The sequence below is a fragment of the Ursus maritimus genome (assembly GCF_017311325.1).
Source record: "Ursus maritimus isolate PB19 chromosome X unlocalized genomic scaffold, ASM1731132v1 scaffold_X1, whole genome shotgun sequence".
Classification (NCBI taxonomy): domain Eukaryota; kingdom Metazoa; phylum Chordata; class Mammalia; order Carnivora; family Ursidae; genus Ursus; species Ursus maritimus.
This window is the reverse complement of record NW_024423319.1, coordinates 73365898-73382579: the sequence shown is the minus strand read 5'-3', so window position 1 is coordinate 73382579 and position 16682 is coordinate 73365898. Positions and strand designations below refer to the sequence as shown.

At 39.6% G+C, this 16682-nt stretch overlaps 1 protein-coding gene across 3 annotated transcripts in view; it reads right to left on the bottom strand.

Moving 5' to 3' along the window:
* TAF1 (TATA-box binding protein associated factor 1) overlaps positions 1 to 16682 on the bottom strand; it is a 69533-nt gene that overhangs the window by 28380 nt on the left and 24471 nt on the right. For all 3 annotated transcript variants that reach the window (XM_040630904.1, XM_040630899.1, XM_040630907.1), the window contains exons 25-32: positions 15511 to 15722; positions 12401 to 12509; positions 12087 to 12185; positions 11432 to 11609; positions 6539 to 6606; positions 4630 to 4752; positions 3803 to 3895; positions 3635 to 3719 (exon numbers count right to left, since the gene is read on the bottom strand). In XM_040630904.1, coding sequence (XP_040486838.1) covers positions 3635 to 3719; positions 3803 to 3895; positions 4630 to 4752; positions 6539 to 6606; positions 11432 to 11609; positions 12087 to 12185; positions 12401 to 12509; positions 15511 to 15722 — 967 coding nt within the window. The remainder of the gene's footprint in view (positions 1 to 3634; positions 3720 to 3802; positions 3896 to 4629; positions 4753 to 6538; positions 6607 to 11431; positions 11610 to 12086; positions 12186 to 12400; positions 12510 to 15510; positions 15723 to 16682) is intronic.

Genomic DNA, 16682 nt, shown 5'->3' with positions numbered 1-16682 from the left:
GTATTCCCCAGAGATGAAACTGATCAAAAGTAATGATCATTTACAGTCCTTTAAAAAGTATATACCCATTTATGTTTTCACCCAAGAGCATGAGTGCTTTTTGCATCATCCTGAATTCTCCCCACCCTTGACCCAACACCCCCAACTTCCAACCATTTATGAAGATATCAATTCTACCTCCACAATAGCTCTACAATCTGTCCCCATCTTTCCATTCTTACTGCTACTTAACCTTGGCTCAAACCCTTAGCATTTTTTTAAAAAGATTTTATTTATTCATTAGAGAGAGAGAGAGAATGAGTGCGAGCGGAGAGGAGGGGCAGAGGTAGAGGGAGATGCAGACTCCCCACTGAGCAGGGAGTCCGACGCAGGGCTCAATCCCAGGACCCCGAGACTCGTGACCTGAGCCAAAGGCAGACGCTTAACTGTCTGAGCCACCCAGGCGCCCCAAGCCCTCAGTATTTTTAACCTGGACTATTGTCCACAGTTTCTCTATTGGTCTCTATATCTAATTCCCCTCCTATCCATTCTTCAGATAGCTTCCAGAATGACCTTATTGATCCTCTTTCCTTTTAAAGGCTTAGTGTGACATAGTAGGCCTTTTGTGATCTACCCCGTCTACCTCGAAACTCATCTTTTACCACCAAAAGTATCTCCTACTCTTCACCCTAGTCAAATCAACTATTCGAACTTCCCTATCCAAGGCACTCTGCCTGGAACTTCTTCCCCACTGTTCTCTACTTTACTATTCGGCTTGGCACAGAAGGTACTGAATATAAAATTAGCTACTATAATCATCATCCTTCAAAATTCAAAAACCTCTAGGAAGAGCTTCCTGACTTTCATACTATAAAAGATGAAAACAAAGAAAATCCTAACCCTACATCTCAGAAATAGTGTTTCTTTCCAGATTTTTCTAACCATACGCAACTTTTAAAAAAAGTGTTAACTTAGATGAAGTTTTGTGTTCTGCTTTTCCCACTTAACACTGTGAATACTTTTGTCATTTAATTTTTTTTTAAAAAAAGAGCACTCAATCTTTATATAATAATCCATCATACAGATGGCACAATAATTAATCATTCCCTTTACATTAACCATTCAGGTTATTTCTCGTTAATTATAAATAACACTATCATGAATATCTTTGTCTACATCCCTGATTAGGGCAGATTCTTCTACCATGTTGTATATACCATGCATGTATATTAAACACTTACGTGCATTATTTTACTTAATCCTCGCAACAGCCCTCTGAGGGAGGTACTATTATTATTCCCATTTTACAGACAGGAAAGCAAAGGCTAAGTTACTTGCCCAAAGTCACACTGCTATTAAGTGGTGGGGCCAATATTCAAATTCAAGCCTACCTGATTACAAAGTCTGTTCACTTAACTATTTTGAAGTCTCTCAATGCTGCCAAAGAGCTTTCCGGAAATGTCTTACAAGTTTATACTGCCAACAGCAGTATGTGAGAGCACCTGCTTCACAAGTATTGAATACTTCCATTAAAAAAAAAAAAAAACGGAGTTCATCTAATAGGTGCGGAAAAAAGGTACCTCTTTGTTTCAATTTGCATTTCTTTGATTACTGGGTGTGAACTGAGTATTCATGTTCATTAGCGATTTAATTTTGGTCTTCTATGATTTGCCTGTCTGCCCTTTGCTCATTTTTCATTTAGCATCTTCTGGATTTTTTCTTATTACCTTATATTAGCTCCTTTTAAATCTGCCTTATATCTTAAGCCAGCCATCACCAAGGCCAAGCAGGCTTTCTGTAACACTCGTGCTTTATCACTTGTTACAGTCATTTTTAGACATCTGTGAGCCTCTCAACACTTCTTTTACCAGAATTCTGGCTGATCAGCTTTAGGTATTTTCAGGAGTCAATAATGGAGAGATAACTGACCTGACAAAGGGCACTTCCACTCTCTGATTTCCAAAGAGCAATAAGAAGAACACGAGGGAGAAAGCAGATTCTTTTAAACCAACTCCGATGAAAGAAAAATGAAGGCTCATCTCCTACCACCTTCCTTTAATGATATATGTAAGCTCTAGTCAAGTATCGTTTTTCTGAACTTGCCCCTTCTTTCATTCCCCCGTGGTATTAAACATTCTCTTCTTGATGCCCATTTCCTCATCTGCCTTTCTGGCTGTCCCTTCCTTCACCTCCTCCCTCCAATTCTCTGTCCCATCTATCTAGCAAATGTACAGTCACACTAGTTGGGCTGTTGAATACTGCTGCAGAAAAGTCATATAATCATGCGGATTTTTTAGTTGAGACCTCACTATGCCAGGCAATTCTCTCAAATGCCCTTAGCTCCCTCTTCTGTTTTGCTTAAGGAATTAATATGAGATCACCGAATCACTGCTTAATTCCTCAATGTCTTTCCACTTAGGATAAAATAAAATCTCTTAAATACGACACAGGGCACACACAAAGATCTCTAGGATTTGACTCCTAGAGACTTCTACAATATAACCAGTCATTCACCAACATGTACACATAACTGCAACCCCAACAACTTGTTTCTTAAGCCCATAAGCTTAAGTCTATTTAAATAAATAGCCTGTCTCTGTGTCCCTCTGGCACTCTGTGCATATATCTAGCATAATATTTAACTTCTAGTAAACTTTCTTTTCTGTTTTCCCAAATAAACTACAACCAATCTGAGGGCAGGAATCATAGCTAAGTTGATTTTATATTTGTAGCATCTACCAGGGCCAGCATATATTAGGTGCTCAATGTTTACTTAACAAGTCAGTCATTCAAAACTGATCTTTATTAGCTTATTTATGAAGCCTTTCCTAACCCGTAGGAGAAGGTGCTCCTTTTTCTCCACTAGTGCACTTTGTATATCCTTCTAACACAGCCCTTGTCAAACTGCATTTTAACAGCCTCTCTCCATAAACTGGATTGTGAATTATGTGGGCAGAGTGACCACATCTTTCCAACCAGTAGATTTGAGTAGTTAGCACAGAAGTTAAGTAACTAACTTGGCATATATTATCAGTTCACGTACTGACCAAAAACTCCATGCTCTGAGAAAGCTCATGGTCTATAGTCACGCATTTCCTTAAGCTCCATCTAAGGGCCTGGAGCACAGGTGAATTTTCACATCTCATGGAAAGCAGTGATGGCGCAAAGCCCAAAGTAATACCAATTTGATTTTTATTCTCCTCTCATTTTTCTGTGCTTTCTGAAGTTTAAAAAAATAAATGTACGTTGCTTTTCCATCATTAAAAGTTATTAGCAAACTTTACAAAACACACTAAAATATGTGCCTGCTTTAAAAAAAAAGGCAGGGGCGCCTGGGTAGCGCAGTCGTTAAGCGTCTGCCTTCGGCTCAGGGCATGATCCCAGTGTTCCGGGATCGAGCCCCACATCAGGCTCCTCCGCTGGGAGCCTGCTTCTTCCTCTCCCACTCCCCCTGCTTGTGTTCCCTCTCTCGCTGGCTGTCTCTGTCACATAAATAAAATAAAATCTTAAAAAAATATATTACAAAAATAAAAAATAAATTAAAAAAAGGCAGAGTACTGTTCAAGGCTACTTCATGCAATTAAACTTTAATAATGCTAACTAACACTGGATGGATAGAATGATGGAAAGAAAAAAAAAAAGGAGAAATACCCACCATTATACTTAACACTGTTGGTCAGAATAAGGTTGACATCATCTAGAAAGCTCTCCCGACTCTGGTACTTGTGCTTGGAGATATTCTGTGATTAAAAGAACCAGGGGACTCAGATATATGTACAAATTATTGGCTTCCAAAAAGACATTTTTAGATCGAATCACTCACCTTACGTATAGTCTCTAAATCCATTGGGCTGACAATCACTTTGTAATAATCTGGAACAAACTTCTTATTAACTGGGTGATGAAATGGCCAAGACTAGAAAACAAAGCATGAGAAATTAAATGGAAACCGTTCTTTATACCAGAGATTCTCAATCTTCGTTGGGTCACAAATATTCCTAAGGTTCCAACAAAAGTTATGAACCCCTTTTCCCAGAGACATAATCACACAAAATTTTGTATATAACTTGAAGGGTTCACGGATTCCTTTAAGGAAGAACCCCTGTTCTATACTCACAATTAAAACTTCTTATTCCCCAGTCCCATCCAGAAGTTTTATAGCATTAACACATATATAACATATGCCTACAACACAAAAGGAAATTCAGTTCAGCATTCCTAAGGGAGAACCATTACCAAAAAAATGATATATACAGTGAACATGGCAGCCCTGCCATAAAGTTGTAAAAGAAAAAAAAAAAAAAAAATCAAAAAGACGATAAACACTGGATAATTAATAAACTGCCAATTTGTCAAGAAGCACCTCTCAATCCAAAGCCTCCCATTAGCTGGCATCCTAATTTCTCTCCAGGGCTATTCAGGAACTTTCAACAACAGGAAGAAAGAATCTCTCTATATCCACAGGTTCCTGGCCTCTGATTTTAATGATCAAGCACTCACACAGCACAAGGGTCAGTTTTTTAAATCGTACCAGTTTGAATTTACAAACACTACCCTCCAAACTCCCCTACACACATACACACGCACATTCTACTATCCTTTCCCTTCCCCTACACTGTCTTCACAGCATTTAGCACAGAGACTACTTACATCTGGAACTGCCATCATTTTCTGGGTGACAATGTTGTCCAGAATGAAAGAAAATGCTACTTGGTCATCATCATCCAGCAAGGGGTTGATAGCTTTCTCTAAACGAGCCAATTTATCTTCTTTCTGGCATGAAACAAAGCAAAGGAAAAACAGGTTTCCTTGAGGTGTAATCACTGCAGAAACTTATGGATAACTTACTGTTCAGTTGTCTATTGCCCTTGCCCAAAAAGGCCTAACTTTGAATTCTCAACTTCAGTTCTAGGCAGAAAGTCCAAATGAGAGAAATGATATCCTAGGTAAAGGATCGAAAAGGATGTACCAATCACTACTTTAGGTATTCTATTTCCTGTTCTTACAGATCACCAAAAACATACATCCCTGGGAATTGATAACTTAGCTCCCACAACAATTTTAGTTAGGTTTTAATGTTACACTGTTTTTGCTGTATACTATTGCTGAAAACACGGAACATATCGTTGATTAGTGACTTTTACCTAAGGGAATCTAACCCAATAAATTCGTTTCAGGGACGCCTGGGTGGCTCAGTCGGTTAAGCGTCTGCCTTCGGCTCAGGTCATGATCCCAGGGTCCTAGGACTGAGCCCCACGTCGGGCTCCCTGCTCAGCGGGGAGTCTGCTTCTCCCTCTCCCTCTGCCTGCCGCTCCCCCTGCTTGTGCTCTCTGTCAAATAAATAAATAACATCTTTAAAAAAAAATCATTTCAGACTGTACTAGGACTGTTCCAATTGCTCCACATCCTCCCCAACACTTAGTACTATCAGTTTTTTAAAATTATTTTTTAGTTTTTTCAGATTTTAGCCTTTCTGGTGGGCATGTAGTAATATCTAAACATGGTTTAAATTTCCATTTCCACAATGATCAATCAAGTTGAGGAATCTTTCCATGTTTATCAGCCATTTACTATCCTCTTTTATGAAATGTCCACTTTAATATTAACATCATAATCATACTTCTATTTTTTGTAAGCTTGTAAGGTGCCATTTTTTGGTAAGTGGAATATAGGGGTGCTTGGGTGGCTCAGTTGGTTAAGCATCTGACTCTTGGTTTTGGCTCAGGTCATGATCTCAGGGTCCTGAGATCGAGCCCAATGTCAGGCTCCATGCTCAGCACAGAATCTGCTTGCCCCTCTCCCTCTGCTCTCCCCCCACCCCCGCCAAAAAAAGGAATAAATAAAATCTTAAGAAAAAAAAGAAAATGGAATATAGAAAATCATAGAAAATCTTTTAGGGATGCCTAGGTGGCTCAGTCAGTTAAGTGTCTGACTCTTGATTTCAGCTCAAGTCGGGATCTCAGGGTTTTAAGATCCAGCCCTGTGTCAGGCTCCACGTGGAGCCTGCTTAAGATTCTCTCTCCCCCTCTCCCTCTGTCCCTCTCCCTACTCACTCTCTAAAGAAAATCTTTTAGAAATTAAAATTCCTCTCTGCCAAAACACAGTCTCTCAGCTCTAGCTGACTTCTTGGAAATTCACTTTCCTTGGGCTTTTCTAAAGTTATGTGGGTTCTAGATTTCAATCCTAGCTACAGTACTTAATAACCATGATGTCTGGGGCAAGTAATTTTCTTCTACAGATCTCAGTTTTTCCATCTACAAAAGAAGGAATTGGATTATATGATTTCTAAGGTCCCTTCCAATCTCTAACACACTAAAGATGTGCTACTCCTACATTTCTCTACTCTTCTGTTACACTCCCTCCTTCCTCAACCCTGCTACCAGCCCTCCCCAAATTCCATGCCTTTTTCTCATTTTATTTATTCATTTTTACTATTTATTTAAGTTACCTCTACACCCAACATGGGGCTCAAACTCATGACCCCGAGATCAAGAGTTGCATACTCTTCCCACTGAGCCATCCAGTCACCCCTGCCTTTCTCTCATTTTAAATATCTTACCTCTTTGAGTTTTTCATCACAGAGATCCAGCATGGATTGAGAGATCTGGGTCAATGAGTGCTTTGGACCTAAATTTGTAGAGGAACAATAAGAGATGAGACCATTAAACACAGGAGATGAGAGCTGCCAATACCTCTCTAGACTTTTAACACATTTACTTTAAACACCTAATACGGTGTCAGGCACCAGCCTAGCTGCTAGATTAGAGAGATATACAGTCTTATCTCCATTTTTCAGTGCTAACACATGGCAGATACACAATATAGATAAAAAAACTAATTTTAACTCTCTTCCTTATTTATGTACATCCAACAATACTACTACTGATACTGCTGCCTTTAATACCTTGAAAGTAATAATAATGAACGGGGAATGACAATTTGTTTAAGGATGGCTGAGGATATAATCTTTCCATACTTAGCATATAAAATTTGTGATTGCAATTTTTGTTTATACAACTCATGGTTTGTGATGTTCTCCCAACATATGGCTAATCCAAAGCCTTTCTCATAAAAGACTTTCCATCTGATCTCGGACTATTTAGTTTCCTTAAAATCCATAATGGGAGCTTCAGGAAATCCTCGAACTACTTCCTACAGTTCCCATTTATGGCTGCCTTGATTTAAGCTCATTATAGGGACAGTTAAAAGATTTTCAACTAGCCAGTAATTCTATTTCCTTTCAGTATCCTTTGTTTTACTATCTTCCTCTATTCGTTTACGTAAGTGTTCCCCACACCCCAAACCTCAACTCTATTCTCAACTAATTAATTTACCATTCATTTGTTTATTCATTCAACGAATGGTTTTTTTTTTTTAAGATTTTATTTATTTACTTGACAGAGAGACAGCCAGCAAGAGGGAACACAAGCGAGTGGGAGAAGAAGAAGCAGGCTCCCCGCTAAGCAGGGAGCCCCACGCAGGGCTCAATCCCAGGATCACGCCCTGAGCCGAAGACAGATGCCCAACAACTGAGCCACCCAGGCGCCCCAACATATGATTAATGATGGTCTGTGATGTGTTCAATGATGAGAATAAAGGGAAAATAAGACATAGTTCCTACCTTAGCTCTTGGGTCAAAGAAAATGACATGAAAATAAATCATTGCCAAGACAGAGTAGGAGTGCTTGAAGTATTTATGGATGAAATGATATGTCTGGAAATACAGACTAAACAAGAATCAGCCATGAGGGTAATTGCTGAACTAGATGAATAGATGTGCTGAGGTTTATTCTCTCTACTTCTGTACATACCTAACAATTTCCATAATGAAGTTTTAAAAAACTGAGTATACTGCAAATAGAGGAATACACTGGTTGCTATGAAATATGGTAGGGTTGCATATGAAACGTGTTGCAACCTGTTTTTATAACAATTAAATCTGCATACTGCGAAGCAGGGAAGGCTTGCTGTGACTGACATTTTAGTGTCATTAATGAAGAGTAGAGGTCCGTCAGGTAGACAGTAGGGTAGAAAGATATTTTCGAGGGAAGAAAAAGTATACAAAGATACAAAATAAGCAAATTAACAGAAACAGGAGACACCACATTTCACAGGAACCGCAAGCAGTTTGGTACAACTGCAGCACAGGTATGTGTGGGGGAGAAACAGGAAATGGAACTTGGAAAGGCGGGAGGGGCCACATTATAAAGGTCTCATAGGTGACAGAAAGCCACTAAGGATTTTTTGCTGGAAAATTTTTTTAATTTGTGTTTTAGAAAAAATTACCCTATCAACAGTGTGAAGAATTAAGGCAAGCAGCAAAGGGAAAGTCTGGAAGCTGCTGCAAGGGGTCAAACAAGAAACGACAAGGGCTTCAACTAAGACAGTAGCAACAGAGACGGAAAGGAAGGGGATGTGTTCTAGCAAACTGTAGAGGGTACAATTTATGGGACTTAGTGATCTCTGAATATGGGGCAGAGAGGGTGGAACTAACAATGACCATCATTTCTAGGTTGTACAATGAGACAGATGGTAATATCATCAGTCTAAATAAGGCAACCAGATAAAGAGCTGCCAGTAGGGCACTGAAAAATGGACATGTCTGGCAGGCAACCGGAAACCTGAGTATGGAGCTCAGAAGAGAGGCATGGGCTGGAGACAGTGATATCAGTGGATATATGGCAACTGAAGTCATGAGAATGAAAAAGAGAAGAAATAATTAGAGAAAGTACTCCTAGAAAAGAGAGAAGAGAGTATCGAGCAGCGACAAGTGGTCAATAGTGCCAACCACACTGGAGTTCAAGAGACTTCTAAGCACATGCAAAGATGTTCAACATCAAAGACAAAAACTGTGTGATTTCACTTATGTGTAGAATCTTTAAAAACAAAAACAAAACCAAACTTGTAGAAAAAGAGATCAGGTTTGTGGTTACCAGAGGCAGGGGGAAATTGGAGGAAGGTGGTCAAAAGGTACAAACTTGTAATTGTAAGATAAGTAAGTACTTGTACAGCATGAGGACTACAGTTAACACTGCTGTATGAGATACAATACAGCTACTGATAGTTAACCCTGAGAGTTTTCATCACAAGGAAGAAAATTTTTTTTCTTCTTCTTCTTGTGTCTATATGAGATGACAGATGCTTACTAAAATTACTGTGGTAATCATTTCGCACTACAGTAAGCCAAACCATTATGCTGTACACCTTAAACTTATACGGTGCTGTGTATCAATTATAGCTCAGCAAAACTGGGGGAAAAAGATGCTCAACCCCATTTCCTGGAACACCAGGAAAATGCAGATCAAAACCACAATACCATTTCACATCCACCAAGATGGCTAGAGTAAAAAAGACGGATAATAACACAAGTGTTGACAAGGGTGTGGAGAAATTAGAACACTTACACACTGCTGATGGGATTAAAAATGCTGCAGTTGCTCTGGAAAACAATATGACAGTTTCTCAAAAAACTTAAACATCTACCACGAGTTACCAGCAATTCCACCCCTAGGTATATACCCAAGAGAAATGAAAACAAATGTCCACACAAAAGCTTACAGACAAATGTTCACAGCAGCATTATTTGTACTAACCAAAAAGTACAAATAACGTAGATGTCTACAAACTGATGAACACATTTTAAAAATGGGGTATATCTATACAGTGGAATATTATGTGATGATAAAAAGAATGAAGTACCAATCCATGCTACCACATGGGTAACACACATTAAAACTAACCACTTTAAATGCGTGAATCGTACAGTATGTGAATTATTATCTCAATGAAGTTGTTTAAATAAACAGGTATTTCTGGAATGTGGCCACTTGATCCAGCAATTAGGAGGTTGCTAGTACTTCTGCAGAAGACAACTCCAGGGCTGTGAGGTGAGAATGGATTCACATCTCTGCCACTTTTTAGCAGTGTGACCACCTTAGTCAAGTTATTTAAACACTATAAGCTTATCTGCTCATTTGTAAAATGAGGATTATAATAGTACCCATTTCAGAGATTTCTTACGGTGAAATAAAGAAAATAATGCAAGTAAAACACCTGGAGCCACTGGTAGTTTTGCTACTACTACTGTCATCAGCAATGGGTAGGAGGAAGAAAGAGGATTGAGCTAGAGGGGGATATAAAGCTGTGACAAGCTCATAACTTAGATTTTTCAATTTTGTACTAACATCTCCACCTAAATGACCCACAGGTACCTCAGCTCTGTACTTTCAAAGTCGACTCTTAAACACCTTCTCATTCCTCTTCCAATCTGACTTTTAGGTATTTATCCTTGTAACTTGAATGACAGTTGGGCCTAACAAATGTGTTCTTCCCTTGTGTGTGACTAGCACTCTGCTAGGCCCTGAAAATACAAAGATGAATAAGACATAGTCTCTCCAGGAGGTCACAAAGTGATGGGAGATTCAGATACACAAATAATTATATATAACATAGTAAGAGTCATTAAGTTGATTTAATTGTGCTGGGAAGAACAGAAAATTTTTTAAAAAATGGGTATTTTGGGGAATCTAAGTCTTCATGAAGAGATGATACGAGCTGGTCTGGAAATATGAATGGAAATTCATAGGGCATGTTCCCACTGAAAGGGAACAAAGGGCATTCTAGACGGGGCAAAGACCGTGCAAGGGGCATGAAGCAAAGGCACAGGATATTTAGTGAAATATAACGTTGAATCTGGCAGGAGTCTCTAGTAGGTATGGGAGCCAGGCATCGGACAGGAGACTAGATAAATGGGTCAGGCTTGCTTATAAAACGTCTGGGAATCTAAGTACTGCTCTTGTCCCATGTTTACAGATGACAAAACTGAGGAGGCTGTGAGAGGCTAAGAACTTGTATCGGGTAATTTAATCAGTAAGTGGCAGGGCCAGGTTTCATTCTCTATCTGTACCCTTAATCCCCACACTTAAATACATGAATCTGTGCTCCAGGATACAACTGGAGATCAGAAACCTTGATCCTTGACGTGCAGAAACTGTACTGTTTCCCCTCTTTTAGGACACAGAAAGCACACTTCTTCCCCCCCTCCCTTTGCAGATTTAGAGCAAAGTGAACATGTAAGAGCCTCTATAACAAATCTGTAGATCAAATCAAAGATTCACCCACAGCAGATATGGTCGCAGGCACACACTCTGCATAGGTTCCATCCACACTGTCTCTCCCTTCTATTTAATCAGGCCCACTTCTTCCTCCCACTAATCTCCCTGCAACTGTTTCATTTCAACAGACTCCAAATTCTCCAGAGAATACATTAAAATGTGGGACTAAAAAGAAGCAACATTAAATGACAAAAATGTGCACTATCTGATTTTCATAAGCCCCAAATGCACTCATACACTATAGATCCTTTCAGTCCAATCTAGTCTAAATTTAGGACTAATAAGAGACAAAGGATCTGAAAGGTGACCTCTGCAGTCAAGGAACAGGTGATTCTTACCATTATAGGTTGCACTATTTTTCACGATTAGCTCCAAATGCTCTCTGAACTCTTCCCGAGATGGGTAGAGGCGTTTGCGCACATTTTCACGGAGTGTTTGTAAGTCCATTGGTCGAGTGATGATTTTGTAGTAGTCCTTTACAACCTTTGCATTGACTGGAGTATGGAAAGGGTAGGTCTGTGCAGATAAGAGACAGCACTATCCATGAGCAAAGAACACTTGTCAGAGCTAATTCCTGAAGACTCTCTCACACCTTACCTGTCTACCTGGCCATCAACTCTCAAAGGAATCTTTCTAGATGAAGCAGGTAGGTCTGTTTCATCTACTAAGCTATTTAACAAATAAAAATAAAACAGGGGCGCCTGGGTGGCACAGCGGTTGGGCGTCTGCCTTCGGCTCAGGGCGTGATCCCGGCGTTATGGGATCAAGCCCCCCATCAGGCTCTTCCGCTGTGAGCCTGCCCCCTCCAATCTTTAAAAAAATAAAAAAAATAAAAAATAAAAAATAAAAGTAAAACAAACCCAAAAAACTACAGCCCAAGGAATTAGGAGTTCCACATACCTATGAGTATACTCTACTGCCCTCTATCTGAAATCACAGATAGAACAAACGGCTTTGCCATTCCTACTGTAGATATGAATGCGATGAACTCACATTTGGAAGATCTCTCATATCATTGATGATAGACTCCAAAATGGAGGACAATGTCACCATTGGATCTGTCCGGCGCCGGTGGATGGACTTATGAGGTCTCTAAGGAGAAACAAGAAATCAGAGTGCTTCTTTAGATAAGAAAAACAAACAATACTTTCTAGCTATAGCTTAGGAATCTTGTAATGAACAGTACATGTAATTTTCAGGGCAAGGCCAAAGGGAGAATCTAAGGCTGTGCCAGAGCCATGGATTAGAGGGCTGGAGGAATCAATGGGAACCCCATCTGGTCAGAAAGAAGCAACGCAGATACTCACATTTAAGTAGTCACAGTGAACAGTGGTTCCAACTCGCCGTTTCTTCTTCGGAGGAAGTTGCTGTTTAGGGAACTTGAGAACCAGAGACTTTCTGCGAACCTCATCTGCACTGTAATCAATAACACTTTCATAGCATGCAGTCCCTACCTCTAGTCCCCAGAAAAAAAGCAACTACAATGAAGAAGTCCAAAGTACCTGAGCATGAGCCTGAGGAGGAAAAACCCAAACCAAAGGCCAGATATCCATATTTTTTTTTTTTAAAGATTTTATTTACTTATTTGACAGAGAGATAGCCAGCGAGAGAGGGAACACAAGCAGGGGGAGTGGGAGAGGAAGAAGCAGGAGAGAAGAAGCAGGCTCCCAGCGGAGGAGCCCGATGTAGGGCTCGATCCCGGAACGCCGGGATCACGCCCTGAGCCGAAGGCAGACGCTTAACAACTGCGCTACCCAGGCGCCCTGAGATATCCATATTCTAAGGCTCAGCTCGGGCAAGGCCTCATAAGATCTCCAAATTAATAAAGTACTAGNNNAGCCACAACTTCACCTCAGTTTCCTATTCGGAAGATAAGGAACTAGGCTAAAGAAATTTCAAGAACCCTTCCGGCTCCAACATTCTATCTTAGGGTTCAAGGGCTAGGAGGCTAAACTTACAATGGAAACAAGGAAGAAATGAAAAACTGGTTTGAAAAAAAAAAACTAGTTTGCGTTTCCCTCAATCACTAAAAGCCCATTCAACTTCTTCCTTTCCATTGTATGGCATCAAGACACTAAATTTTCCTTTTTTCCTTTTCTAATGTGCTTCAAAACATAATGACTATTACAGATATTGATAAATTAAATCAGGAATGGAAAAAAGAACCCCAAACTTAATAGAAGCAAAAACAAACTGTATGGTGATGGGTGGTAACTAGACTTACGGTGGTGATCACTTTGTAACGTGTATAAATACCGATCTATAATACTGTACCTCTGAAGCTTACATAATGGTATCTATCAATTTTACCTCAATAAGAAACAAATGAATATAACTGTATATCAAATTGATTAAAAATCACACACAAAAGAGAATTCAAATATTTTGAATGTAATAACCTGACTGTACAACTGCAGTGGCATATAGTCTAAGGACAACAAACTACAGGAAACACCCTGAATTTACTTAATAGGTTTGTTGTTAGTGCTATTGGCATTATAATTCTCAAACTGTTCTGTACCTAACAGATGTACAGACAGAGCAAATGAATAAACATATTCATGCTGGGAAACAGAGAAAGGATACAGATATGAATGGGGGAAGAGGAGGAAGATATGATTTGAATTGGAAGTTTTGATATGAAGGTTCTGATATGTGATTTACAATATGTATTTACTTCCTAGTTCTGTCCACTAAAAGCCTAGAAGCAATGACATCTCAGTGGCAATGAGCATACCTAACACCTAGATCTTGGTTCTAAAAGCCATTCCCCAATAAAAGGAACCAGGGCTCCTTGAAGAAATGGCTGATTCTAGGTCTCGAACAAGGAAATTTCAAGGACAGCCTAGAACATCTCGTGTCAGAAAAGCAAAGACACTCTCAAAGATTTACAGGATTGTTCCAAAAGGACACAGGATTTGGCTTTAAGAGGTCAAATGTAAGACAATATGGGCATCACAAGTACAAATAGTGTTAATAAATTACGTTACATTAAGTGTACAAAAGGAAGAATTTCAGAATCCATAGAAATAAACAGAAAGAAAAGGGAAGCTCTTCCTTATAGAATGCGAGTTAATGTAGAAAGAATGCTATAATTAGAAAAACCACTATTTTGCAACCCCCAATATAACAACGGAGTTAGGCAATGATCATCAATGGATGCTACAACTACTGAGAGAAAGGTTGTTAGGGAACAGGATATTCACCCACATGCTAATTACAAAGGGAAAAACATACCTTTATTATTAGAGGGTTCTGGGGATCACCACTTAAACAAGATGATCAAAATAGTGAGAAAACCTGACATTATGTGCTTCTTGATGTGGTGTAGTAAGTACATAATATCACCTATGTAGTAATCTTGCCAAAGACATTTAATCTAAACATAATCAATGAGAAAACAATCAGACAAATCCAGAATATGGGATATTTTAGGAGACAACTGGCCTGGACTCTTCAAAAAAGTCAATGCCATGAAAATCAAAATAGGCGGAGAGAACAGTTCTAGATTAAGAGACACTCAAAATACTTAATGTTTGAACGCGGATTGGATCCTGAGTTGGGGGTGGGGCAGGCCATAAAGGACACTGAGATAACCAGAGAAATTTAAATAAGAACCAAGTATTAGATACTACTGAACTAATGCTAATTTTATTAGGTGAATGGTAGTATCATGCTGTTATATCCTTATTCTTAGACTATGTGTGGTAAAGAACTTCTGAGCGAAACATCAAGATGCCTGCAACTTATTTCCAAATAGTTCAGAAAAAAAAAATGTTTTAGACATATAAAGAGGAAAATGTGATGAACGTTAAGTTGGTGACTTGAGAGGAATGATATACTCTATTAACCTTTCAACTTTTCTGTAGGTTTGCAATTTCCAAACTTAAAGGTTAGGGGGAAAATGTTTTTTAATTTAAAAACTTCTCCACTTGATTATCTATTAAATTCTCAGAGAGCAAGAGACAGGGATAGGCACAGTTTATGTCTCCTTGGTCTTTCTGGGATGGTCCGTTATGGAACACTCTGAGATTAGGGACAAGTATGAGGAGTGCCCAGAAGTAGAACAGGAAGAGCACCTACAATATGCCAGGCACCATACTACATGTTTATATAGTCTGTCATTTTATCTTCATAACTACCCTGGAAAGGGTGGTTTTATTTGGTTAAAATAAGGAAACTGAGACTCAGAAAAGTAACATCGCATGCCCCAAGGCAAGTGGTAGAGGCTGAGGAGTGCTTTATGACAAAAGACCGTAACTGTCATTACTGGCAACAATTACTGAGGAAAATCCATCCAAGTTCCCAAGCTCTGAGTTCCACTTCAGAGAACACATCACATCCACCCCTGCCACCCTTTGATATCATCAACCTCCAAGGGATCTCTCCACAGCACTTCCCACCTGCTATCCCTTACCTCTCAATTAGCTGTTTCCCCAGGACAATCTTGGTCCCTTCGACCTTGATAAGTTCTTCATTATCATTATGAATGACTGTCTTTTCTAACTCCTCCTCCTGCTCCTCTGTCATGGCAACAGGGTTGGAAGGTGGAGCATTTGTTTGATAGTAGAGGGGGCAGAATTTGTTTGTCCTCATGTGCCCAATGGCACCACAAGCCCCGCATTTCAGCTACAAAAGGAAAAGTTATCAAAGTGTCAGAGGTAAACAGGCAGCCTAATGTTGGCTTTACAAAATACATATAAGGCAGGTGCAGAACTTCTGTCATACAGAACTGTTACACACCTTTCAACCAGAAGCCACTGGACAAAAGAGCCTGAATGGAAATGACACATCAAAAATAAAATGCGATCCAGAGACTGGACATTTTTAAAAACTCAAGCGAGGAAGAAAAGGGAGAGGATTTCCACTCTCGATTTAAGCTGCAGAGTATGAAAATGTTAAATATGCAGGAGAAAGTCTGTCGGAAGCCCAGGGCTGCATTCAGCGGCACAGGCAGGCAGCACGGGTATACTTCCGGTCCCAAGGAAAAGGCTCAGTAATACCAAGTCCCCATCTCAGTTTTGCAACTGACCTCAGTTTCAGCTATAAAATGGGGTCAACACTGTATCATATTTATGGAATATCATATATAAGAAAGAAACTTGAAAATATTTAATGACCTCTGCTGATAACTTTACAGTTTATAAAGTGCTACCCAGGCATTATATCACTTACTCCAACACACTATGAGACAGCTATCATTTCATACAGCAGTGGCCTCATTTCACGGTGTACATTACAGTTACATTGTATTGTAATATCTGGAATCCTACTTCAGACATGGAAAGCAACCTGTGCTGGTAAGTCTCTTTCCTGTTGCTTCTTTTAATATGTACAATCTTTAAAGGATGTGTGTACGTGTACATACACACACACAAAAGTACACGTAAAAAACATCTCTCAAGGAAGCCTATCTCAACCCCTAGAAAGTATTTCCAACGTATGAAATATAAAATGACACCCAATGGCACCAGATTAGGTTGTCGGTACCAGTCACACTAGCAGTGATAACACCTGAGCAGCCACACCAGTTCACACCAGCTTTCCACAACACTGCCCTCATTCCCAGTTAGGGAGGATGCCAAAAGC